This window comes from Periplaneta americana, chromosome 7, assembly GCF_040183065.1.
Source record: "Periplaneta americana isolate PAMFEO1 chromosome 7, P.americana_PAMFEO1_priV1, whole genome shotgun sequence".
NCBI lineage: Eukaryota > Metazoa > Arthropoda > Insecta > Blattodea > Blattidae > Periplaneta > Periplaneta americana.
Genome location: NC_091123.1, coordinates 103,684,149 through 103,710,488, shown reverse-complemented (window position 1 = coordinate 103,710,488; position 26,340 = coordinate 103,684,149). Strand labels below are relative to the sequence as shown.

Below are 26,340 nucleotides of genomic sequence, written 5' to 3'. Positions count from 1 at the left end.
ATAATTGTAAATGCCAGTACGTGCATTACTTACCATGTTATTAATTGCTAGATCAACTTATCACCTATTTTTTAAATATTGTTTGCATCTCATGCACCTGAAGATGACTTTTTAAAGTCGAAAATATTAGTGACTTCGTACTAAATATTGTGATGTAACAGATTATCTGACCTCAAAAATTGAAAAGTGTATTTGACTGAAAATTTATTATATATAATTATTAATTGTATTCACACTTTTCTGAACCAACATGTCTTTCAAATGCTGTCAATTTGGTTAGCAATGTCTTCTTGAGGAATAAGTTCCCATTCTTCGCCAAGTGCTCGCCTCAACTCTTGTAACGATTCTGGTCTCGGTCGTCTATTCTTAACACGCCATCCCAGCATGTCCCACATGTGTTCAATTGGATTCATGTCTGGACTCCTTGCTGGCCAAGGAAAAACATGGATTCCCACTTCTTGGAGATAATCTCTGACCGCATGGGCAATATGCGGCCGTGCATTATCATGCATTAAAACAAAATTATCGCCTACAAATTGGCCAAATGGCACAACATGATCAGCCAAACATTCATTTATATACCTATCAGCTGTTAGTCTTCCATTTTCAACAAAAACCAACTCTGTACGAGCATCCGTACACACTCCTGCCCAAACCATCACTCCACCACCTCCATACGGCACATTTTCAGAAATGCAACACTGTGAAAATCGTTCTCCCCTCCTTCTTCAAACTCTTTCACGTCCATTAGGTGAGCACAGATTGAAACGGGACTCATCGGTGAACAGAACACAGCTCCACTGTCCATTTCTCCAATCCCTGTGATCATTTGCAAAACACAGTCGTTCAACTCGATGCATCCTGAGAAGTCTGGGACCAGTTGCAGGTCTACTTGATATCAGTCCACTTGCTTTCAACCTCCTTCTAACTGTTTTGGCCGAAATTGGGCGTCCATGCATGTTAACAAATTGCTGGGCTACACTAGTAGCTGGCAGGTTGCGCTCCCTAAGAACTCTCGACACCATATACCTGTCTTCATTTGAATTTGTAGCTCTTGGACGACCCGAACCTGGTCTTTTGGTATATTCTAGGCTCTCTCTATACCGTTTTATGGCATCATTGGTTGTGCTTCTAGCCATATTCATAACATTTGCAATGTAACATACACTGCGTCCATCATCGTAAAGGGCTACAGCTCGAGCCACATCTTCAGGTCGCATCTTGTTTTAAGACAAATGTTACAACCCCACTTAAACTCAGAAAATGTAAAAATAAAGAAATAACGAATGATAAAAATAATGAAGCACAAAATGGTCGAGACAAAATTGTTATAGCTGAGACTCCGAAAGCAAAATTGGAATATTTGGTTGTAATGGCTTGTTTATAAAATAAAAAACAATCAACAATGTATACACGTCTCCATAACAACAGATGGCTACCATAATATTGTATGAGAAGATAATGTTTTGCAAAATACCAGCAAATATTAAAGTGTCCGGTTTTTTTTGTCCCTGAGTGTATTTTACTGTCTCTGAAACAAAACTGTCAATATTTTCTAGCCACTTCGTTTCATAATAAAACTTCCAAATTACTTAAAAGTTCCTCATATCAGCTTCTAAAGATCGTGGATTAGAAGCAAAAGACCTATGGGACTGACTATATAGTATTCTCTTTTCCATTTCTTTCACCAATGTACAGTACTGTAGAAAGTTTTTCTGCCAATTTTGCATATTCTTCCATGTTCATACAAGTCCATGCCATTGAGTTTCTCACAGTCAGCAGCAGTTCTTACTAACTCTGTGTACTTCCCAAGAGGGGTCTATAATGAGTGAAATATTTGAAATTTTTGGAGGATCAGTTTGTGAGCCTGAATAACAGATATTTCTGTCTCTGAAACAAAACTGTCAATATTTTCTAGCCACTTTGTTTCATAATAAAACTTCCAAATTACTTAAAAGTTCCTCATATCAGCTTCTAAAGATCGTGGATTAGAAGCAAAAGACCTATGGGACTGACTATATAGTATTCTCTTTTCCATTTCTTTCACCAATGAACAGTACTGTAGAAAGTTTTTCTGCCAATTTTGCATATTCTTCCATGTTCATACAAGTCCATGTCATTGAGTTTCTCACAGTCAGCAGCAGTTCTTACTAACTCTGTGTACTTCCCAAGAGGGGTCTATAATGAGTGAAATATTTGAAATTTTTGGAGGATCAGTTTGTGAGCCTGAATAACAGATATTTCCCTCTTCTGCAATTGAAGCAACAGGTCTTTTAATTCATACAAAGCATCTATCATGAAACGCATATTCAAGACAAAGTAGACGTCAGATGATCCAGCAGTCCTTTATACATGGCTCTTTTCTTAGTATCTCATGTTTGATTTGATCTTCCATAGTGCTCTTAAAATGAATGGAAAATGCTGAAAAATCCTTCTGAATAGCTCTAATTGATCTAGCACCTGATGAAACTCATCCAACTCCTAAAATCCTTCTACTGCCTGAACTTTAGTACTCAGGTCTAAGGCACATTGCTGCAATTGGTTTATATTTTTTGGTGATGCATGGTAAAGGGAATATAGTTTATCGAAGAAGTTCCTCATGTAGTTGATCTGTGTCAACTTGGAGACAACATCACCGACTGTTAATTCAAGGTGATGGTTAACACAGTGCCACAAAATAAGCTGAGGGAATTTCTTCTGGAGCCTTACGAGTCCTGATACGCTACTAAGCATGTCAGATGCTCCATTGCAAACAACTGATATTAAACTGTAGCCAGAAATGCTTGTGAAAAACAAATATTTAAGGAATCATAAATGCATTGAGCTGAAGTATTTGAAAGTTCAACTAAGTAAAAAATAGACTGCTTGTTTCTTCAAAAATTATTAAGATGCACCTGAATAAGAAACGACAAGATTTTCTACTTACTGATGTTGACTTGTTTACCATCACACCAATCTTGAGATTATTTACAACTTGCTGAATAATAGTTGTCCTCATTTCTTTACCAATTACATTAGTAATGTCAGCAGCTGAAAGTTTGGAATGTAGAATCAGCCCCATATCAAGATTATTTGCTTTTTGTTCATCAGTCCTGGATGGTAGATTAGAAACTGGCCTTCCAAACTTGGCAAGATTATAAATTGTACGAAAAATTCTGCATGTACTTTAATGGTAAACACTTTCTTGTTCAGAAATTTTGTATTTTCAAGAATTTGTTTATTAGTCTCTCCAAGAATCTTACACTAGACATGGGCATGAGAATTTTTGTGATCAAAAATTTTTTTTTTCTTATTGCTTGACACATTTTAACATCACTCTCGCCAAAAGCCTTAATAAAATATGAACATTACTCACTTGATAAAGGAGCATTGCACCGTCACATGTGGGACATTCACACTCATTTTATTAATAGCCTACTTTTTTTATTATCCTGCTTTAATAAACAAAATGTAACAACAAACTAGTGTGCAGCTGAAGAATACTAAAAACAACTCGGTTTATTAGAGGAATTTATTTTTAAAATGTCAATGGATACCTGAAATACCGAAAAAAATTTAACTGTCACATGCGGGACATGGTCATTGGACATGGAAAAATCATTTCTGTTTAAAAACTCTGTGAATCTAAGAACTTTTTATTGGAATACAATTTTTCAATAACTACATACTATTAGCTACATATTCATCACATACATTAATTGTAAAGAGTGAACAAATTGGAAAAATTAATTATTTTCTGTCATGTGTGGCACAATGATGTCACGTGTGGGACATTGTATGAGTCTCATTCTTTTCTTGGGTTACCAAAGGAAATAAATACATAATATCAACTCATAGCCTATGTTAATGTTATATAATTACAACATTATAAATGTCCATTAACTAATTGTCAATAAATTTATACAGTCCCCTATTGTTCGCGATCACTGGCCCAGGAATTAACTTCACAATTTCACTACAGCTGTATTGTTGCTTCAAATAAATCTCCGACCTGGGCTTCTTTAGTAGATAGTTTTAATCCACTGTCCGAGTTTTTCCAGCTTTTCCAAGTAACTTCATCATCACTGTTTGCTGCCACTAGCAAAAGTTTGCCATCACAGCAGACTTCACACCTGTTTTGCCAACAAGCAGAATTGATTTCCACATCACAAAGTATTTTCTCCCAGAAAGAGTTTGAATAGCTGTATTTTAGTGCTTTAAGTGTGACAATCAAGTTTTCATGCACTCTGCACTTGCACTGATCAGATGGAGTGCTTTTCAAAGGCTACAAAAAACAATTACAAGCTCTCAGTTTTCTTCTTTGAAAATTGGAAAAGCTTCTTTCAAGAACATTTTCAAGTAGTGCTTCTGTAACATTAACTTCATTCCATTTTCCCAGAACATGATACAGTCATTCATTCCTGGACATATATATACAATATATGGCCTGAAGTAGAAATCTCTCACTTTCGAATAATCCATTTTGAAATTTGCATTGAAAGGATGTAATACTTCCGGGGCTGATGGTGATGAATCAGCATATTCTGCTAAGCATGTCAAAACAGCCATTTTCTTCCTTGGTGATTTGGACAATGCACGTGTTGTTTTCCATACGGTCTTTTCCAGTGACTGCAGACATTGATATGGACTCATAGATCCTTCTGAGGTGGAGGGAGATTGCTGTAGCCCTCTGGAGTCTTTTCCCATCCCTATCATACTTTCTGAGTTCTCCATCTCAGCTTCAGTCATACTTTGCTTCTTTTTCTTTTTGAATTCTGACATTCGCTTGTCTTCCTGTTTTTGAAAATATGGGTTTTCACGTTGTCGTTGTTCACACATCTTTTGCATCCCACTTGCACCTGTATTAACAAGGTTTGACATTGTGTCGATCTAGAAGAGAGAAAATATTGCAACTGATAATCCAATAGTGTTCTAGATGCTACTAACTAAATTCCAGAATGCACTTGTCACGTGTGGGACATACTTAAATACCTAACATAACTTGTAACAGAAATATGGTAAAATTCATTAAAAATTATGGGAGGTTTAGAACATAAAACTTATAAAATAAACAAGACAGGTAAAATTATGTAAGCATATGCACAAGAGGCAAAAATATATGTAATTTTGTCACGTGTGGGACAAAGAAATTCCGAACTAATCATGGCTTAATTGCTTGTTCATAATTATAAAAATCATTATATTGAATACGGTACTGAAAATGTATGTTCACGTACTTACTTTCCACAAAGTATGCAGTCCAAATTTCTAAAGTTCCTTGCTGTGCTCTAGCAAAGCCTCCAAAATTGACCAATTTTTGCTTGTTTCAAAACAAATCAGCAGGTACTCATATTGATTCAGTTTTGCCAACTCAGTTTACCAAAATTTCATACAAAACATTGAATTTAAGGTTTAAAGACATAATATTAGCACTTTTTATTTTAACTTGTGAATTTGGGGGGGGGGGGGAGGGGGGTATGTCCCGTTTCCTGTGGAATTCCCCTAAACATATTCCTTCTGATTTAAAAACACCTCAAGTTCCATTAGTTTTTATGCATACCTTACAAATAAAAACTTTTGTTTAATGATGCTGCATACTGAAGAAGTAAATTCAACATTCAAACCAGAACCAAACATTGCCAATACTTATTAATATAGTGGAGTGGACTTTTTGCATTGCTATGATAAAATATAGTTTCACGATGTTTCGAAGATTGGTTCTATCTTCGTCAATAGGTGGGAGGAAGCCTACTCGTTGGGATTGTTACATATAGCTGTCTGTACATCTGATGTGGATCAGTCAGTCATATTTAAGTCAGCTTTATAGGGAGCCTGAAAAAGCTAGATTTGTATAAGCGTTACGGTTTTGATAGCAGAAAGCCACAAATTTAAGTCACAGAGTAAGTGTGCACTCAATGTTGGGCTCTGACAATTGGTCAACCCACTTTAGGTATAAGGGGAAAATTGAGTTGGGGGTCTCGTATGCTTCCTGGTTAGCTCAGTCAGTAGAGCATTGGCGCACTTAGCCAAAGGTCCCAGGTTCGATACCCAGCTCTGGAACAATTTTTCCCTTGAAATTATTCAATGTATATCAATTTTTTCTAGTCAGTCATCATAGACAATATTTAAATCTCTTAATATTTTGTTTCTTACACACGATACATAGTTTTTTTCCAGTGAAAATAACAGTTAAGTCAATGGCGGCTCCTGCATATTTCTTAAGAGGAGGAAAGAAATTAACAGCACTAAATGACACCTTCTTGAATGAAACATGCTAAAAATTAGCCTACATGCATACATGTAAGACCAGGTAGTGTTGGGGTTGACCTTCCCTTCTGTATAGCAATAATCTGTTCTTGTAAACTGAGTTTCCTAAATTGTCCAAAATATATTATGATTTCACTTCAGTATCACATACTTTTGAAGAATGTCAGTTCTTGTAAAGTCATACTATCATTATTGTTCAAAGCTGCTGGTGGCCGATTAATTTTTTATGTTAAAAATGTTGTAGTTTGGAGTACCTACTTTCAGTTTCAAATATATTTGTACAAAACTGACAACTTGGCTGTTGCTCTGTCTAGTAAATAATGAATAGAAGTGAATTTCAGGGGCCAACTACGTAAAACTACTTCCTCTATGTCTTACATAAACCCGACTTTAACTTTCAAATATCCACGAAAGTTTCAAACCATGAATAGTAGCCTATATAAAGTGCAATGAATAATATTTTTGATTTATAATTAAAAAAAATACATGGTGTCTTTCATAGCGTTGCGTTAAAACTGTTTTTATTGTGCCTCCTCCTAGATGTGTTATAGTCCGGTTGAATGCAAGATCGTTAGATGCCAGCGGTAGCGAGCTTGCTGCATGACCAGTTGGTTTCTATTTCCAGCCCATGCGCTGATTCAGAGGAGCATCTCCTCCCTCTCTGTTCATTTACTTGCTTTAAAACTCTGCTTCTTTCTCTGGCCGCTAGTGCGCTGTTGTCTATGTGTGTCAACTGCAGTAGAGGAGGAATGGAGTGCCTTTCCTCTACACAGACAATCTCGCATCTTTCTCATAGTTTTCTACAGCACATGAGCGCGTGTCATTTAAAACTCAATCACCCTAGTTTTTCTTATAGCTGTGAACTTAAAAATTATCGAATCTTCCTCGAATTTCAAGGCACATATTTTATTTGGTATTTACCTTCAAAAGAAGAAAATGTGAGGAGGATGTTCCTCCCTTCCCTCCCCTGAGAAACCGCCACTGAGTTAAGTTCATTTAAAATACACTGTTAGATAGAGACCAATGCTAACCTCACCCTCCAAAAACTCAAGTTATTTACTCAAATATGTCACGGAATACCCTTTTACTATTTTTTTTTGTTAACAGGTGTGACATTAAAACTATGTTATATTTACCTACGAATTACACGAACAAAAACTTACCAACATAAGTCCTGAAGTAGATAAGATTCCTTAAAGCAGTATGCAGCAATAACCTAGACTTTCTCTTCACTTTTTTATATGACATGATTACAGTATTACCAATTTTCTTTGTCAGAGCCCCTTTGCTAGCAAGTTATTCTCTTATCTATACCTTACTTAAAAATGAATAAATGATAAAATGCTAAACACAATAAATAATGGAGGTTTATACATTTTTAATTTTTAACTTATTTGTTCACATATTCATTGGTTTAACCTTACAGTGAAAGAGTAAATATATATATATATAAAAGCGAGGAAAAAATGAAGTAAATCTCTGGAAAATTGCAGCATTTAAAAGTACAAAAACATTAAATTTACGTTAGAACTTAAGAATTGGGCAGAGTTAAAATGGCAAAAGATGTGACTCCTGGAATGCTAAAACAATAATGAAAATCTTTAAACATTGCTACAAAATACTACAGAACAAAGAAGAAGGTGGAAGAGAGTCTTGGAGACTTTTTAACAGGGAACACGCCAGAAAATTCTAACAATCAGCAAGATAATGCATCAGTTGCAAGCAGTAGGTCTAAAACTCTGGATAATCCACCTAAAAGTTCTAATAACCCCAGAAGTCCGAAAAACACAGTAATCAGAAAAAATGGGAAGGAAAAAAAGTCCGTCATAATAGAATTCAAGCATATATAGACCAGGGGTGGCTTTAGGGGTAGTACCCTTGTGCCATGGCACTGCCTAAATAAAATGTAATTATATTTTATTTTCAACTCTACATTCAGAGTGCTATAAGATCATAAATTTTATAAAAAAATAAGGTGTTTTCCGTGGAGTGATTCGAGCAGAACATCGATTTGAACTACTGCGCTATGTCAGAGATAGCAATGTCATTTGCCCTCCCATGCACTGCTGTAAAGCTATATGAGTAGCTTAATATCAAAGACAGACATCTGTCGTCTCCATAGTTTTGATCTAGAGGCAATTTTTTAATTCACAGCGTTCTTTGTAATATTTAGCACAATTTATTTTATAAATGTAGTGTTAGAGTTTGCGTATGGTTTCACTATAACTGGAAAGAGCATGAAAAATTGTATAAGAAACCGCAGCTATCTAAATTCCGATTGAGGTCAGATGTCCGTCTTCGATATTAAGCTACTCATATATATTATAATCTTTATCATTCGAACCAGTCAGCAACCAGCTCTGTAAGGACATGTGCAGAAGTATTTTGTAATTCATCTGATAGAGCTTCACGGAAGTGCAAAGGGGAGGAGGAAAGGTCTTATCCATGCCATTCAGCTGACAACTCAATTTGAGATGAAATAAATAAATAAATAAATAAATAAATAAATAAATAAGTAAATAAGTGAGTAAATGAATAAATAAATCAATAAACAAACAAACAAACAAATAAATAAATAAATGTATTGTGGGTCCTTATCATCACGGCATGTCGCGTCCTCACGTTGCGGACAGAGGAGACGGCCTCCAGATATGGAGGGTAGCTGCAAATATATTGAATAAGCAGTCATGGACAGCCGATAAGGGGTGGTCCTCCAGCTTGGGGGTTGGGCAAAGGGCTAACAACCCATCACCGTAAAAAACAGCTTGTTACGAATCCCTACAATAAGTTAAGGGTGTTTGAGAATAAGGTTCTTAGGAAAATATTTGGGCCTAAGAGGGATGATGTTACAGGAGAATGGAGAAAGTTACACAACGCAGAACCGCACGCATTGTATTCTTCACCTGACATAATTAGGAACATTAAATTCAGACGTTTGAGATGGGCAGGGCATGTAGCACATATGGGCGAATCCAGAAATGCATATAGAGTGTTAGTTGGGAGACAGGAGGGAAAAAGACCTTTGGGGAGGCCGAGACGTAGATGGGAGGATAATATTAAAATAGTTTTGAGGGAGGTGGGATATGATGGTACGGGCTGGTTTAATCTTGCTCAGGATAGGGATCGATGGCGGGCTTATGTGAGGGCGGCAATGAACCTCCGGGTTCCTTAACTCTTTCCACTCGACAGGCAGGAGAGTCCCGACATTAAAAAAATTATGTTTAGCTAGCATGTCAGGCGTGCCCCGCCAAACTTTTATTTCGTTGTAACTTGTTTGTCGGGGCTCGCTCCGCAATTTTTCTCATACTAGCACCTGTTGCTATCTTTTGAGAAAGAATGGAACTACATCAGTATTATTTTTCCGTTCTATTCTTCAAGTCTTTCGGATTTTTATCTGACCGTGCATGCTGTGTTTATGTCAATTAAGATGGCGAACCTGGCGAACAACAAGAAGGCTATATTAGATATTATTGTTGACAGTAGTGAGAGTGATACTGAAAGTATTTACAATGGAGATAATAATAATCGTGATCGAGATAGTGAGGTAGAAGATGTAGATAGTGATGACTCTAACAATACGAACGACGACGAAGGAAGTGATGATACAGACGATGGCCTTCCTTCTGCAGACGGTTGGGATAAATACAGATTGCAACCGGACTTTGTAAAATTCAATTTTACGGCGCAGAGTGGATATAAACCACCTAACCCTGCTCCTAATGAGGTAAGAGAGTTTTTTATGCTATTTTTCACTCCCAACCTGATCAAAGAATTTTCGAAAAATACCAATGAATATGCCAAGGAGCAAATACAGAAAAACACACCACTGAGGGAAAGATCTGTTTGGAGAAATTGGGTGGATGTTACAGACGAAGAAGTATGGGGATTTTTAGGTGTCATATTGAATATGGGCATGAACCCAAAACCTGATATTCAGGATTATTTCACTGAAGACTGGATTCAGAATTGTTCATTTTATAAGGACGTGTCTAGCAGAGATAGATTTTTTCAAATTTTTTGGATGTTTCATGCCGGACCAATAACCAGGAAGTCTGCTACTGTAAATACAAGGGGTTCAACAATGAAGGATATGACCCAGTATCTAGATAGTAAATTTAGGGAGTATTACATTCCAGGGCAGAACATTTGTATTGATGAGAGTACAATTGGATTCAAAGACAGAATTTCTTTCAAATGTTTCAATCCAATAAAACCCACAAAGTGGGGCATGAGAGTCTACATATTGGCTGACAGTGTCACATTTTATATAGTGGGTATTGAACGTTATTTTGGTTCACAGACTACACAGGCATTAGCAAGACCCCAAAAGACATTTACGGCTAGAATAGTTTTGCATTTGTGTGACAAACTGGTAAATGCTACTGCAAATGCTAGCGGTTACCATATCTACATTGATAGATTTTATACAGGATGTGATCTTGCAGTAGAGTTATGGAATATGGGGTACCATCTCACAGGTACTATTCAGCAAAATAGGAAAGGTTTGCCTGATGCACTTTCTAAAAAGAAACTGAAACTAAAGAAACAGGAAATAGCAGCATACAGGAAGGACAATAAAATGCTTGCTCTCGCTTGGAAAGACAAGCAAAATGTGGTGATGCACGTGGCATAACAATAGTACCCAGCAATTGAAAAGGAAAGTAAAAAATAACGTAGAACAGCAGATAGAAAAGCCTACAGTCATATGTGACTACAACAATCACATGGGAGGGGTCGATGTATCTGACCAGTACATATCATCCTACAGTTTCATCCGAAAATCAAAGAAGTGGTGGCGTAAGATGTTCTTCTGGTTGCTGGAGGTGGCGGTGGTGAACAGCTTCATACTATACAACTTGAATGCTGCAGCAAATCAGAAACCCAAGTTCACCCACAAAAAATACAGGCTGCAACTCATCAGATCCTTGGTTGGTGATGTCCGAAACAGAGAGGGGAGGAAGAGAGGAAGACCATCCACGTCTGACGAAGAAGAAAGACTGAATAGGAAACCACACTTCATATATGCAAATGAGAAGAGTAACAGCAAGGACTGTGCTGTATGTAGCAACAGGAAGGTAAAAGGTGGAAGAAGAGAAACTGTCTTCTACTGCAAGACTTGCACAAGAAACCCAGGACTGCATCCAGGTGAATGTTTCGAAAAGTATCACACTGTCAAGAAGTATAAATAATCAGAACACTTCCTGGAGAGAAAACAGTGAAAAATGTGATAAGTAATGTGAAAGTGTCTTTTGTATGATTTTATTTGTATGATTTTTATTTCTGTAACAACATTCAAAAAGTGTTGTGTTATGTTAGATTTTGCAAGACTTGCACAAGAAAACCAGGACTGAAACCGGGTGAATGTTTCGAAAAGTATCACACTGTCAAGAAGTATAAATAATCAGAACACTTCCTGGAGAGAAAACAGTGAAAAACGTGATAAGTAATGTGAAAGTGTCTTTTGTATGATTTTATTTGTATGATTTTTATTTCTGTAACAACATTCAAAAAGTGTTGTGTTATGTTAGATTTTGCAAGACTTGCACAAGAAAACCAGGACTGAAACCGGGTGAATGTTTCGAAAAGTATCACACTGTCAAGAAGTATAAATAATCAGAACACTTCCTGGAGAGAAAACAGTGAAAAATGTGGTAAGTAATGTGAAAGTGTCTTTTGTATGATTTTTATTTCTTTAACAACATTCAAAAAGTGTTGTGTTATGTTAGATTTTGCAAGACTTGCACAAGAAAACCAGGACTGAAACCGGGTGAATGTTTCGAAAAGTATTACACTGTCAAGAAGTATAAATAATCAGAACACTTCCTGTAGAGAAAATAGTGAAAAATGTGATAAATAATTGAAAGTGTCTTTTGTATGATTTTATTTGTATGATTTTTATTTCTGTAAGAGCATTCAAAAAGTGTTGTGTTATGTTAGATTTTGCACATCAATAAATACAAGTGTATAAGAAGGAAAGGCTAAAAATAATTTGAGTGGAAAGGGTTAAAAATCATTTGTAAGTAAGCACTAAATAAGGAATATTAGTTCCATATCAAAGCTAACTTTCTTGTCGGAAAATACATTATTCACAAGAGCATAAGGAAAACAGTGCAGTATCTGGCGTCATAATGCATGCAATTGTGCTGTGTTGATGAGAAACAATAAATTATGAATAAAATAAATACTCCATTAAAAATCCACTTTCTTCAGTAAATGAACATAAACAGAAAGTAAATACATATGGAAAGACTAAATATAGATTTGAACATAAATATGGAAATAAAAGATGGTAAAATGTTTATGCAAAAAACAATATGGATTTGTTGATGAATATTAAAATTTATTTGTTCTGTTTTCCTTATGCTTTTTGGTTGTAACTGGCATTAGTCTAAGAAAGGTGTGACGGATTTAGTTCACATCTGGTAGCAAGTTCCCCAGTTTTAGGCAGAAAGTCATTGAACTCTTTGCTGAAAATGACAGGATAACAGAGTTTAGGTACAGAACAGTTTAGAAAACTTCAAAGTTCTGTGAACTTATTGTATTACTATATTATTATTATTATTATTATTAGTATAAAATATTCACGATACAAAATGATACATTATTGTTACTTTTCATTTCTAACTTGAATGTCAAAGTGGCTTCAGCTGTCACTGATAGAGACAGCAAAACTAAAGACCAAAAAAGAACATTTTAGAAAATAGTGTGAAAGGATACCAAAGAATTCAGGCAAAACTTAAATCTAAGAATGTGCATGAAAAAATGGCGCCACAAAATACATAGAACAAAATGTTAAAACGCATTAGAATGCCAGAAGCTGTAAGAAGAAACCTATTATTTTGAGAAGTTATATCAAAGGAATTAACAAATAAATTTAAGAGTTTAAAGAAATCATAAAAAAAGGAACATAACTGTTTACAAAATGTGACTGGTAGGTAATAAAACACTATAGGATGCTCAAACAAACTAAATCATTTTTCCTAAGATATCTGTACTGGTAAAAATCCAATCTTAAACTATCTTAACCATTGTATGAACAGAAAAGCAGTTGCAATGTGACATTCATGAAGAATAAGATCTGTTTATTTTCACAGCTGTGACTGTTATTTCAGTTTCACTATTCATGTTCTTACTTTTCTTACTTACAATCCTTTAAACATTATACATCAAATCATTAGCATGGATATTACTGTCATTAGCATGGACAAATAAAATAAAAAAAAATAATAATTCAATTCTTTACTGTTGCTGATTTAACAGGGTGTTCAAATTCATGTACAGAAATACAACTATTTTTTCTTTTAGATTATTTGAAAAAAGTAATAAATGTGACATTTTATAAGTCTATATGGAGCCCATTTTAAGAATCACTTACTTACAAATGGCTTTTAAGAAACCTGGAGTTTCACTGACACCCTCACATAATCCCACCATCAGACTCTATCCTGAGCAAGATTAATCCAGTCCCATCATATCTCATCTCCCTCAAATCCATTTTAATATTATCCTCCCATATAGGCCTTGCTTCCCCAAAAGTTTTTCCCCCCTCATGTCTTCCAACTAACACTCTATATGCATTCCTAGATTCACCCATACATGTTACATGTCATGCCCATCTCAAACGTCTGGATTTAATATTCCTAATTATTTTAGGTGAAGAATACAATGCATGCAGTTCTGCATTGTGTAACTTTCACCATTCTCCTATAACTTCATCCCTCTTAGCCCCAAATATTTTCCTAAGCACCTTATTCTCGAACACGCTTAACTTCTGTACCTCTCTCAAAGTAGAGTCCAAGTTTCACAACCATACAGAACAATCGATAATATAACTGTTTTATAAATTCTAACTTTCAGATTTTTCTAGAGCAGACTGGATGATAAAAGTTTCTCAACCGAATAATAAAAGGGATTTCCTATACTTATTCTGTGTTCAATTTCCTCTCGAGTATCATTAATATTTGTTACTATTGCTTCAAGATACTTGAATTTTTCCACCTTTTCAAATGATATTTTTCCAATTTTTATATTTCCATTCTGTACAATGTTCTGGACATGAGACATATTTCCATTTTGTTCAATGTTCTGGACATGAGACAATCATACCTATACTTTGTCATTTCGGGATTTACTTCCAAACCTATCTCTTTTCTTGCTTCAAGTAAAATTCTCGAGTTTTCCCTATTCCTATTATAGAAATATAGAATTATAAACAATGCTTTCAGTAAATGTTTGACTCATCATATAATCTAAAGACTACTAATAATAAATCTGTAACCAAAATTTTTCTGGTAATTTTCGTGTTTCCAAAAATAATTACTAATTAATAATGTATAATGAATCATCTTGAGCCTAAAAATAGCATTTTTTAAATTTTTGTTTGTATGTCTGCCTGTCTGGATTTTTGTTACCTTTCAAGCGATAATGGCTGAACCGATTTCTATGAAAATTGGAATATAAATTAAGTTTGTTCTAATTTAGATTTTAGGCTATATAGCATTCAAAATAATTCATTTAAAAGAGGGGTTATAAGGAGGTCTGAATTAAATAAAAATATCTCGCTTATTATTGATTTTTTTGTGAAAAATGTTACATACAAAAGTTTCTTTAAAAACAGTTTCAAATAAGTTTTATTCTATGTAAAATTTTGATAGGACTGATATTTAACGAGATACACAAGTTCTATAATAACATGTCTTTTATCAGCACCGCCTCAGACTAATAGGTATAATGAAACAAAAACAAATGACTATGTCTATTTACGACGGCCTTGCATTACAATAAAAAGACATTCATTTAACAAGATTTTCATTTGGATATAATATTTTTCTATGATGGGAATAATAAATGTTTTTGTCCACAGAACATAATAATATTGTTAAGAGTTTTGTCATAAAGATGAGTATTTTTACTGGACCAAAAATATAGTACATATTGAGTAAAAGTTAGTATTTTACACAGTTGAGCTTACAAAGTGTCACAAAATAGCAATCCTCTGCTCATAATTTATCCATATTCGTTTCCTGTGTTTCTTAAAATAATATTTATGTACCACATTCATTTTCATTTTTTATTTACATAAACAATGATGCACAACCGAGCAAGTTCGCTCAGACAATAGAGTTTGAGACTTGCATTCGAGAGGTTACGGGCTCAAACTCTGTGGCTGACCAATCTGACTGGGGTTTTTCATGGTTTCCCTTAATCATAAAGGCAATTGCCAGATTGGAAATTTACATGTCACGATTCATCACCACCTCAATTACCAATACGATAAACATTAATCCAAATCTATAGTCAGTGACATGTACACAGGTTATCAACAACATATAGAGACAGGAACTCAACAAGAGTAAAAACGACCTACTGGTATATCCACACATTCTAGCATGCAACATGACCACAGATTTTAAACTATGTATAAGTAAACTTAACACAAAGTAAAAAAGATGCATAGTGTGGTCAACATAAAAAATTATCTTCGTACACAATCCACTCTTTATTGACATTAATTAGGCGTGATTTATTAAAGGATGCATTCAAGACTAATTTGGAAACATGTTAAACGAAATATCCTTGCACCAAAACTGGATATTCTCTAACCAAATGATTCTATTTTAATTATTTGCATATAGTAACAATTAAGAAACATGTTAAAGGAATTATCCTTGCACCAAATGAGTGCTCTCTGAACCCAAACGATCGTATTTAAATTATTTAAATAGAATTTCAATTAAGTAACATATTAAACGATTTATCCTTCTATCAAACACATTCGTTCCCTGAACCAAATTTCCAATTTTAATTATGAAATTATTTATATTTATTTCTAACAAGTGCAGCGAAATGCACAGATATGGGTAGTTATAAATAATTTGGTAAACCATTACTCACAGTTTTCAAACTCCTCACTATCCATGCTGTTAGCAGAGAAACTGGGTTCTTTTCCTGCTTGTTTCTTAGTACTGAAATACATCAAGGCTCAATTGAGAAACAGTTTCTTTACAAAATAACAATATCATAAAAACCTATCTCTAAAATGGGGGTCCAACAAACCAGAACAACAAAACAAAATTGTATTCACAAATTTACAATATAGCCTACATCAAGAATAAGCACAAAGAACTAAATACATTTATATATCAACTAACGTAGTGACAGCAGGTAACTAACAAATGGAGAGTGAATGACAGACCAATCTATACATGGGCAGTAGATGGTAATTAAACTACTGGTTGATAACTGATTCTGCCCTGGCTGCAGTACCTTGGCTCTTGATTACAGCAATGTAGTGTGTGCAGGTAGATTGTAACATGCTTTTGCAATTGAGTGCAAATATTTGTTCTTTACAGGATATGTTCAAAATTATGAATTTTTTCTATTATATTTTAAGTTCATAAAACGGGCGAGATAACTCTTAAACACTTTGCTTTAAATTTCCCACAGGGATTAAAAAATCACATAAATTCAATATAGGGTCTCCAAGATCCTGAACTATGACACTCAATGTGATTATCATGATGTATGTACATGAAATATGATCAATGAATAAATGACTGGTGTAGTTATTTATTTTCAGTAACATATACATAATTACAATCTTCCAGGAATTCAACAAAAACGGAGTCATCAATAATCTGATTTTAAAAGTGAAAGAATGTGATTTTTTTTCTCTATACAAATCTACATGTTTTGACTGGTATTTGCAAATGTTCGCACATTTACCCCTCACAATCAGGAAGAAAACATAGGCTACATTAAAATTGGACAAATGAATGTTAAATTATTCTTTAAAACAAAAAACAGAAATATATAATTAAACATGTACACACAATATCAAAACAACCTCTTTTACAGTCAAGTGTTTATTTTTGTTATATTCAACATGGACTTTCATGGGGCTGTGGAAAAAATAACACACAAATAAATAATGTTATGAAAGACAAACTCCAGAAAATTCATGCAATATGTAGCTATTACACAGTACAGGACCATGTTATGAGTTTCTTGTTAGAGTCGTAGAGAGTGAGTGGGTGAGTGAGTGAGTGAGTGAGCAGGCTGTGTTTTACCTAAAACTGAATTCTTTGAAACCACAAGGAATGGCATCACACAATTTGAGAACTTAATATTAGGTTGGTGCATAATTCCATGGCGATTTTTCATAAGTTTATTAAACACATCAGATACACATAAGAGAAATGCTAATCATCAATAATATATTCTCTTCACTATTTACAACAGTCTATCAATGATGGAGTAGTTTTTCGATTCCATGCCTGTAGAAATCACTTGGTTTTGAGTTTAAGAAGTCGTCAAGAAATGTTCGGAGCACATTTTCATCCAGAAAGGAAGTTCCTTGAAGGCTGTTCGATAGAGACCGAAAAAGATGAAACTCTGAGGGCGCAAGATCAGGTGAATAAGGTCGGTGCGGAATGACTTCCCAGCCCAACTCCTGGATAGTGTTTTGTGTCAGGTTAGCAGAGTGTGGGTCGGCATTATCATGGACTAGCATCACTTCATGCAGTTTTGTTGGTTGTTTTTCTTGGATTGCATGTGCAAGATGTCTCAGTTGGTGGCAATAAATGTTGCACGGTGGTGGAATGGTCACAGTTCATCACATTTGTCAGCTCTTGGGTACACTGACGTGGAACATTGTGGATTAATGTGCTTAAACAGTCTTCATCAAACCCCAAAGGTCTTTCTGAATGTTGAGTATCACTAATGTCAAAAACGACTCTTCATAAAACGAGAAAATAATTTTCGTGCAGTGCTCTCTCCAATAGTATTGTCCCCATACATGGGGCAAATGTTTCTGACTGCTTTCACTCCTCTACTGAACTCAAAAAAGAAGAATATATCGGAAATGTTCCACTTTCTCTACTTGACACTCTCATTTTCTAGCATCCAAGGCTCCATTCATTAACTTCAATATGTAAACTCAAGCACAACAATTGAACTTCAAGTAAAAAATGACAATCGATAAATAAACCCATAGCAACCGGAGTGCCAACATGCAAAACAAAAACGCTACGAACTTATGCACAAACTTCTGCAAATAATGCCAAGCGGCTAATAACGCCATTTCATTTCTTTAAGCTTAGTTTTAGACATCGCAAGAAGAAGGGACTATACCACTTGGGTATATTGCAGCCTGGACCTTGCACAATGAAATCACACTTTTGGAGGGGAAATTGTTATTCTACTTTTTCAGCAATAAAAGTTCGACAGTGCACCATCAAGGACAGTCACAATTCTGAAGTGTAATTTCAAACACTTATTCTTGGTGAGTAATAAACAGTGCTATGTATGAAATGAATCATACTGTAACTAGTGTCTATAGATTTGTAATTCAATGCTCTATAATAATCTCATGTAATTAACTGGCTTGAGTTAATTTCTAAGGTGTAATAAATAATTTGAATGAAACTTATCACTTCGGATATTAACACCACTCAAGTTTTGGGAAATAATGCCATGCTAGTTTTGTAAATTGTGATCTTGATATCATTCGAGATTTGTTCGCACTGCAATAAAATTGATCAATAACACTGGGTAACAACGAAAATGTTTCTCTCGATATTTTAATTGTTCCTAGTTCAGTTTTTTGCACTGATTTCAGATCTGTAATTACTTTTTCTGAAATGATAACAGTTCCATAAATATAACAATATTCTTAATTATGTTTGTTCTACGTTAAAGCATGACTTCTAGAGGTGATTGAAGGAATTCACCGGAGTCTCTCTCTTACATTTTTGGATATTACATCAGTACAAAGCAGAAGAAGCATAACATAAGACCTGGCACCAAATATTATACAGCTCACAATGTTTACTTTGAAGCACCAATACGAGACCAAGACAATTCATGGGCACCACATGTGAGCTGTGGTTCCTGTAATACAACTTTGGAAGGATGGCTATGAGGATTTCGAAAATGTATGCTTTTCGCTGTTCCCAGAATTTGGAGGGAACCAACCAACCACCATGACAATTGCTACTTTTGCATGGTCGATATGTCATCTTTGAAAAATTTAAAACAACGAGGGAGATTGCAGTATCCGGATATCTCATCTTCTATTGCTCCTATCCCGCATGGTCGAGGTTTACCAGTTCTTGAACTACCAGCTGTTGACTCAAACGAACTTGTATCGCCATATACCCATCCCCGAAAGTGACTCAGACTAGTGACAGTGACCGTTCGAGCCAAAATCATCATTTTCGAAATCAGAAGGAAGTAGATGACCTTGTACGTGATCTTGAATTACCAAAATCGAAAGGAGAGCTGTTATTATTATTGTATAAATATATATTGTCCATCGTAAATATTATACTATATAGTCATTATTCTTTCTGGTAGGCTTAATAAATATGTATATTACTTAAACATACACAGTTAATTTCCCAAAGAACTATTGATGCTACAATGAAAATATTGATATTTCTGAACTCAGCGTGTGTGATTTATCGATATGAAACCAAAAAACCAGGAGGAACAAAAAATTTGCTCAAAATTTGTTACCCAGTGTAATTATTAAGAACCATTCAATTATAAGAATAGAGCCATTAAATTAATTAGATTTCAATTATGTGATAAAAATGAGAGAATTGTAATAGAATGAAAACTATCCTTCTGTAAGAACTATTCATTTTATTCCAATGAAAGACAAAATACAGCTATTATTATGATTATTATTATTATTATTTTAATATTAGTATTAACTACTATAGTCTCTAAGTAGGCCTAAATAGGTATTATTGCACAAACCCAGAATTTTAATTAAGTTTACAGAAAATATTTTAAAACTGAGATTATTACATTTCTGAGCATTGGTATGTATTGTTAATTCTTATGAGCTGAGGGGGAGGAGAAGACTGTAAAACTTTATGGGAGATCGATTTCTTCAGTTCATTCTGATATCAAACTAGTTAAGAAATAAGAAGTTTGGTGAATAGTATTTCATCCCACAATTTACACGAATTATTTCTTTACACAAAATAAGTAAAACGTCTACCAAGGTTAGAGCTAAGTGGGCAACTGAAGACCTTAAATTTTCCCTTCAGGCAATCAAGTCAGAATTGTCTGTAGCTGCTGCATCCCATCAGTACAGCATCCCCAGAAAAACGTTACGGGACTGGATGATTAGAAATAAGAGCCCAGAAAGGAAACTTGGAAGGTGTGCAGTTCTTAGTCCAGATCTAGAACTGGAACTTAAAAGGAGGATAGTTCACCTGCAGCAAGTTGGATTCAGCTTGACAAGACTGCATGTTCGATCATGCTGTTACAAAATATGTGAGGAAAATAACATACCTCACCCATTTAAAAATGAAATAGCCGTGAAAGATTGGTTGTACGACTTTCTCAAAAGGATCCCAAACTTGTTGAGAAGAGCGGAAAATCTAAGTTATGGAAGACTGATGAAATTAGACAAGGAAATAGTTTCCAACTTCTATGAACTCCTTAAAAAAGCTCTGATTGTGTTACATTTGTGTGACAAACCACAATTACTATACAATGTGGATGAAAGTGGATTACAACTGACATACAGCAGTTCCCAACTGGTATTCGCACAAAAAGGAAGCGAGTCCATTCAGCAACTGACAGTGACAGGGACGAAACTGTGACAGTGGTGACTTGCACCAATGCCACTGGGTTTAACTGGATACCGCCAATGATCCTCTAGAAAGAAAAGTATGTTAAAAATGAATTTGGAGATGATCTCCCTAACAGGAGCATGTTTGGCATGACTTCAAATGGATATATTATAAAGGAGGAATTCTGCAAATTCCTGCATCATTTCAATGCCAATTGATTGCCAGGAAGAGCAATGTTGTTTCTAGATGGGCTCAAAATCACTTGGATTGTTCTGTAGTTCAATTGTTCTGTCTCCCACTACACTGCAGTCATGAACTTCAGCCACTCAACAAAAGCTTCTTTAAGCCGCTAAAAGTTTTCTGGAGTGCAGAAAAAGATAACTTGAGAAGAAAGAATCCTGGAAGGTATTTGGGAAAGCTTCACTTCCCCAAATTGTTTGCTCAGGCATGGATGCGTGCTGCCACTCCAAGCAATGCCGCATCAGGTTTCAAATCTACAGGAATTTATCCTTATAATCCACAAACCATACCTCATGAAGCATTTGCTCTAAGTAATGTTTCAGACCGTTCAACTTCAGAGGAGCCATCAATATCTGGGACCATTCAAGAAACCCCACATGAGGCTGAGTCAGAACTAACACCAATCAAAAACACATCAACTCCAACCACATCATCATCTCATTCCGTTCACGAACTCGTCCCTACTCCTAAAATTACTAGAAATCTCGTAAAATGTCGTTGGTCCCTCAATGTGAAAGCCACACTCGTCAACAGAAGTTTGTTCCAAACTTCAACATCCAGAACCAAAAAAAGTTCCGAAGTTCCGAACAAAAAGACGAAAACTAATGATATGTATTGTGGTGATTGTGGAAGGTTTTATTTTGGCAAGAAGAACGGGGATAGTTGGATACAATATGTTCAGTGCAAAGTATGATACCAACAATCAACAGGGAACTTCCGGCATGAAAAATCACAGCAGGTGACCAAGTGACAGCAGTGACAAGAGACCTTTTGAACAAGACAAGGGATGCAGCATGTCTGAAGAATTATAAATTTGTCTGGACAGAAGATGAAAAATATTCACAAGAAAAGATGAAGCCACTCCCATGAGTAAAATCACTAATGTTGATGATGTAAATAATTTGTAAATAGTACTGTGTCAGTACCCACATTTAATTATACAATATAATTGACTTAACGACGGCTAGTAATACTATATTAAATGAAATCCATCAGTGCAAATTTAATAATATTACCACAACGGTTTTTAATGATTTACTTCACTGCAATAATTATATTGCCAATATACTTTCAGATCTTAAAATATTTCACTTAAACATTCGTAGCATCAACAAGAATTTTTCAGAACTCTGTATTTTACTTAATTTTTTGTTTTACTTTGATATTATTGTTCTAACTGAAACCTGGCTTGATCATGACTCTGGCTCTGATATTGTGGCAACCATGATGGAAAGTTCTCGCTATCTCGGGAGTCGATCATGCGTCCCACAGAAGGGAGGGCACATGAGAAGACAGGCGGCGTGGCAAAAGGTAAGGAGGCTGCAGCCGCGCAGACTGGAGGGGACAGACGTAAGGGGAACGTCTGCATGCCGAGAGGGGAAGAAGGCCGACTGCGGCGGTAGTGGAGAAACTCGAGACGTTTCCAGTAACAGATTATTCCCGAAGACACTCGAAACAGTACTCCCTGGAAACTATGGTTTAGTGATAAATAGAAGACGTGAAGAAGGACACAGCCAGTTTTTAGTCTGGACAGCAAGCCAGTCAGCTTGGTGAAGCAGCTGTGAGCGAGGAAGCCAGCCTTTGAGACCAGGGATCGACTTGAGTGAGTTTGTGAAGCAGCAGTGAGTGTCCAGGTTGAAGCAACGCAGTTGGAAGTCTTGAGTTGGAGTGCAGTGGACTGTCTCTGGAAGTCTTGGGTTCGATATATTGTGAACTTGAGTGAATGAGCTAGAAGAACTAGCCAAGGCAACGAACTGTGAACTGAGAACTGACAGTTTTGTTTTGTAAATAGTGCTTTGTGAACATTAGTTAAGATTAGGAGTACATTGTTGTTCTCAATACTCCAAGTGAATTGTCATTGTCGTCTGTGGAGTGCAATAACGAATACTATGTTGATGTGTGGAGTGAAAGATCCATTGTTGACGGGAGTGTTTAAATTCAGAAATATAGTAAGCCATTATTTTTGTGAATAAAAGCAACATTGTTGTGTGAAATAAGGTCACAATATTAATGGTTATAAAAAAAAATTGTTAAAAGTAATAAGTATAATAAATGTGATGATATAGTTGTATATTTTAAGGAAAACATTGTAGTTTCTTAAAGTGATATTGAATATCCCATTGCAACTCTATACAAACAACAACTTACAAATGGCTTTTAAGGAACCCATAGGTTCATTGCCATCCTTACATAAGCTCGCCATCAGTCTCTGACCTGTGCAAGATTAATCCAGTCTCTATCATCAAATCCCACCTCCCATCTACGTCTTGGCCTCCCCAAAGGTCTTTTTCCTTCCGGTCTCTCAACTAACACTCTATATGCATTTTTAGTATTATCTATTATTTTACAAACTTCCCCTAAATTGGGAGTTGCCCTGAAGGACAAAGTATACCAAATTTACAAGTATTATTAAATACGTATTTTTTATAAATCAACCCAGGTAACGGCATTTGCAGACGACATAGTCATCATCAGCAGATCCTTAAAATATGTGGAAGAAGCATTTCTTCTCTTGAAAAATCTAGTAAAGAAATGGGAATGGTTATCAACGAGGGAAAGACCAAGTACATGGTGGCAACTGGTGGAAATTCAGGTGGTAAAGCAGATAGTATACAGATACAGAATTATAAATTTGAAAGGGTCGACAAATTTAAATACCTCGGATCCTTGATTACAAATGACAATAACATGTCTAAGGAAATCTCGAACAGGTTGGTATGTGGGAATAGAGCTTATTTCGGACAAAAAAAATATTTCAAATCACATGCCCTTACACAGAAAACAAAAACCACCTTATACAAAACACTTGTGAGATCAACCCTGATATATGCCTCTGAAACATGGACCATTTCTAAAAATGACGAGAGAAGACTTGAAATTTTTGAAAGACAGTTTCTTCGAAGAATATACGGTCCAATTTTTTTAAATGGATTATGGAGAAAAAGATATAATGGGGAATCATATAGCATGTTTAAAGAGCCCAATTAAATAAATATAATTAAAACCAATAGATTAAGGTGAGTGGGACATGTAATGAGAATGGATGCATCAGAACCTTGTGAAAGAATTATTCTCACAAACCCCGGAGGTCAAAGGAGACGAAGACGATCACATCTGTGATGGATTGATGGAGTGGAGGAGAATCTTGTAAGAATGGGATACACGAATTGGAGGACTGTTGCACAGGACAGAGACAAATGGCAATGCCTACTGAGGGAGGCCAGGGCTCATAACGGGCTATAGTGCCAATGATGATGATCATGATTAAATACGGACAATACATTTTCAATTAACACTTATTAACGATACTTCTGTTAACCTAACTGCAATTTACAGATCTCCAAAACCATGCAAAAATGAATTTCTGAAAAATTTTGAAAGCTTCTTGTCAATATACAAAGATGTAAAAAATCATGTTATTCTGAGTGACACAAACATTCAAATTTTAGAAAATAGCTTGGATAATTTTGGCAACATGTATTTAAATATCATGTATGAATATGGATACGTGAAATATTTAAATTACATTACTTGTCCATCATCCAATTCATGTCTTGACCATATTAACTTAGTAACTTAAATTTTATATCTGCAGCTCAAGGTATATGGATTTACTATAAGGTAGAGCCACTCGGCAATTTCCGCTAACAGACGAACTCGTGACGTCACTTCGGAAGCTCGTTAGCCACGGGATGCATTATGGCCTCCTAGCACCGAAGTATTTGTAACAAGTTATCGCACAAAATTCTTTTAAACGACAATTTGTTTTTTGTTTAACTTTTATTTGTGAGGAAAAATGTACCACTCACAAAAGGAAACTATATTAAGCGTGTCTTATCCCTATGTGTTACAAGTAATTTCATCTTCTAAACTGGAGAAGAGTTTGTACGAAATAATATTTTTGTATCAGAAAATATAGTTACCCTTCATAAGAAATGTTCGTTATTAAATAGAACAATTACATAGTGAATGCTAATAATTTCCTAACATAATAACAATGACAGAAAACATAACACATTAATAAATATTATTAGAACATGCAGAAATAATAAAGCCATGGGTAGGCCTAATTATTTCTGATAGTAGGCCTATGTATTTTAATTAATATAGGCACATAATTTTTCCATATATATTACTATATCATTAGTCCTATATTTTCAAATACTCGTTATAATACACATTAAGCTGATTATTAACATAACTCACTTAAAGCTATAAACTATATTAAATGTTACAAACATATTATGCTTGATATCTTTGGACCTAGATTGGCTCTAGAGCCCTTTCAGCCTCATTTAAAATTACCATGACTCCACGGGGTGAAGTCGGTTGGAGAATAAAGCTAGCCACCTCATGCCATTCATTGACTATGAATATGTGAAGTTGTGAACACTTTATTATGTTTGAAAATAGGCTGCATATTTTCAAACACAATAATCATTAAGTAGGTATTTATATCACATACCTTTTTCCTCCTCCCTGAAGATTGGAATGAATTCTTCTCTCTTGTCAGCGCCTAGCAGAAGCTTGCCATTTACGTGCCTTCTTTCTTTGTAGTTCTGCTGCTCTTCCAGTCTTCGCTGCCGTATTCAGTGAACGAATGCGGATAAATGTCCTTGTTCTTGTATATATTTTAATTATTAATGGATGTACATGTGGAAACTTCTGTGCGAGAATGTTACACATGCCCTTAATGACGTTGCAGCAGTTTAATTTATCACCATGCACTCCTACAAACACTACTTCAAACTGTTTCACTGTGCATAGCCATTCATCTGATGGTTTGAGCAGACCTCCTCGAGACAGTTTTTCAATCCAGCCCTGATGTACCGGCAATGCATCTGGTGTAACACTAATTAATTGGCCTGTAGGATCCCCTAATGATCTATCTACTTCACGACAGCGAAAAGCAATTTAGCCAGCCAAATATCGTAGACCTTCGCTGGAAAATTCAGAAACATTTAGTATGACTCTTGCTTCAGGAAGGTTTTCAACAGTAATTTCTGAAATTTCAGAATCATTTTCTATCATTGCCAATGCCTCTGTCATGTCTGGTAGAAGTCCTGCAAAAAGGTTAGAAGTAAGATAATCAATTGTATCTGCTTCTAGTTCAACAGCTGAGGAATTGAACGAAATGTCTGAAATGTTGCGACTCATTATAAGCAGCCTCAAACGGTTTTTAAATTCTACTGGAAGGGGATGGTCGTAAGTGCGTCCCAATGCTCTTATTTGAGAGAAAAGATTTTCAAGGCAGTCTTGGTTC

General features: G+C 35.3%; 1 protein-coding gene across 16 annotated transcripts in view; it reads right to left on the bottom strand.

The window, feature by feature from the left end:
- Positions 1-26,340, bottom strand: part of LOC138703320 (germ cell nuclear acidic protein-like) — a 300,735-nt gene that overhangs the window by 253,748 nt on the left and 20,647 nt on the right. For 15 of the 16 annotated variants that reach the window (XR_011333103.1, XR_011333098.1, XR_011333100.1 and 12 more), the window contains exon 3: positions 16,141-16,211. The exons of the other annotated variant lie outside the window; for it this stretch is intronic. Coding sequence is in view for 7 of the 15 variants with exons in the window: in XM_069831106.1 (XP_069687207.1) it covers positions 16,141-16,211 (71 nt within the window). In the remaining 8 variants the exon portion in view is untranslated. The remainder of the gene's footprint in view (positions 1-16,140; positions 16,212-26,340) is intronic. 16 annotated transcript variants of the gene reach the window in all.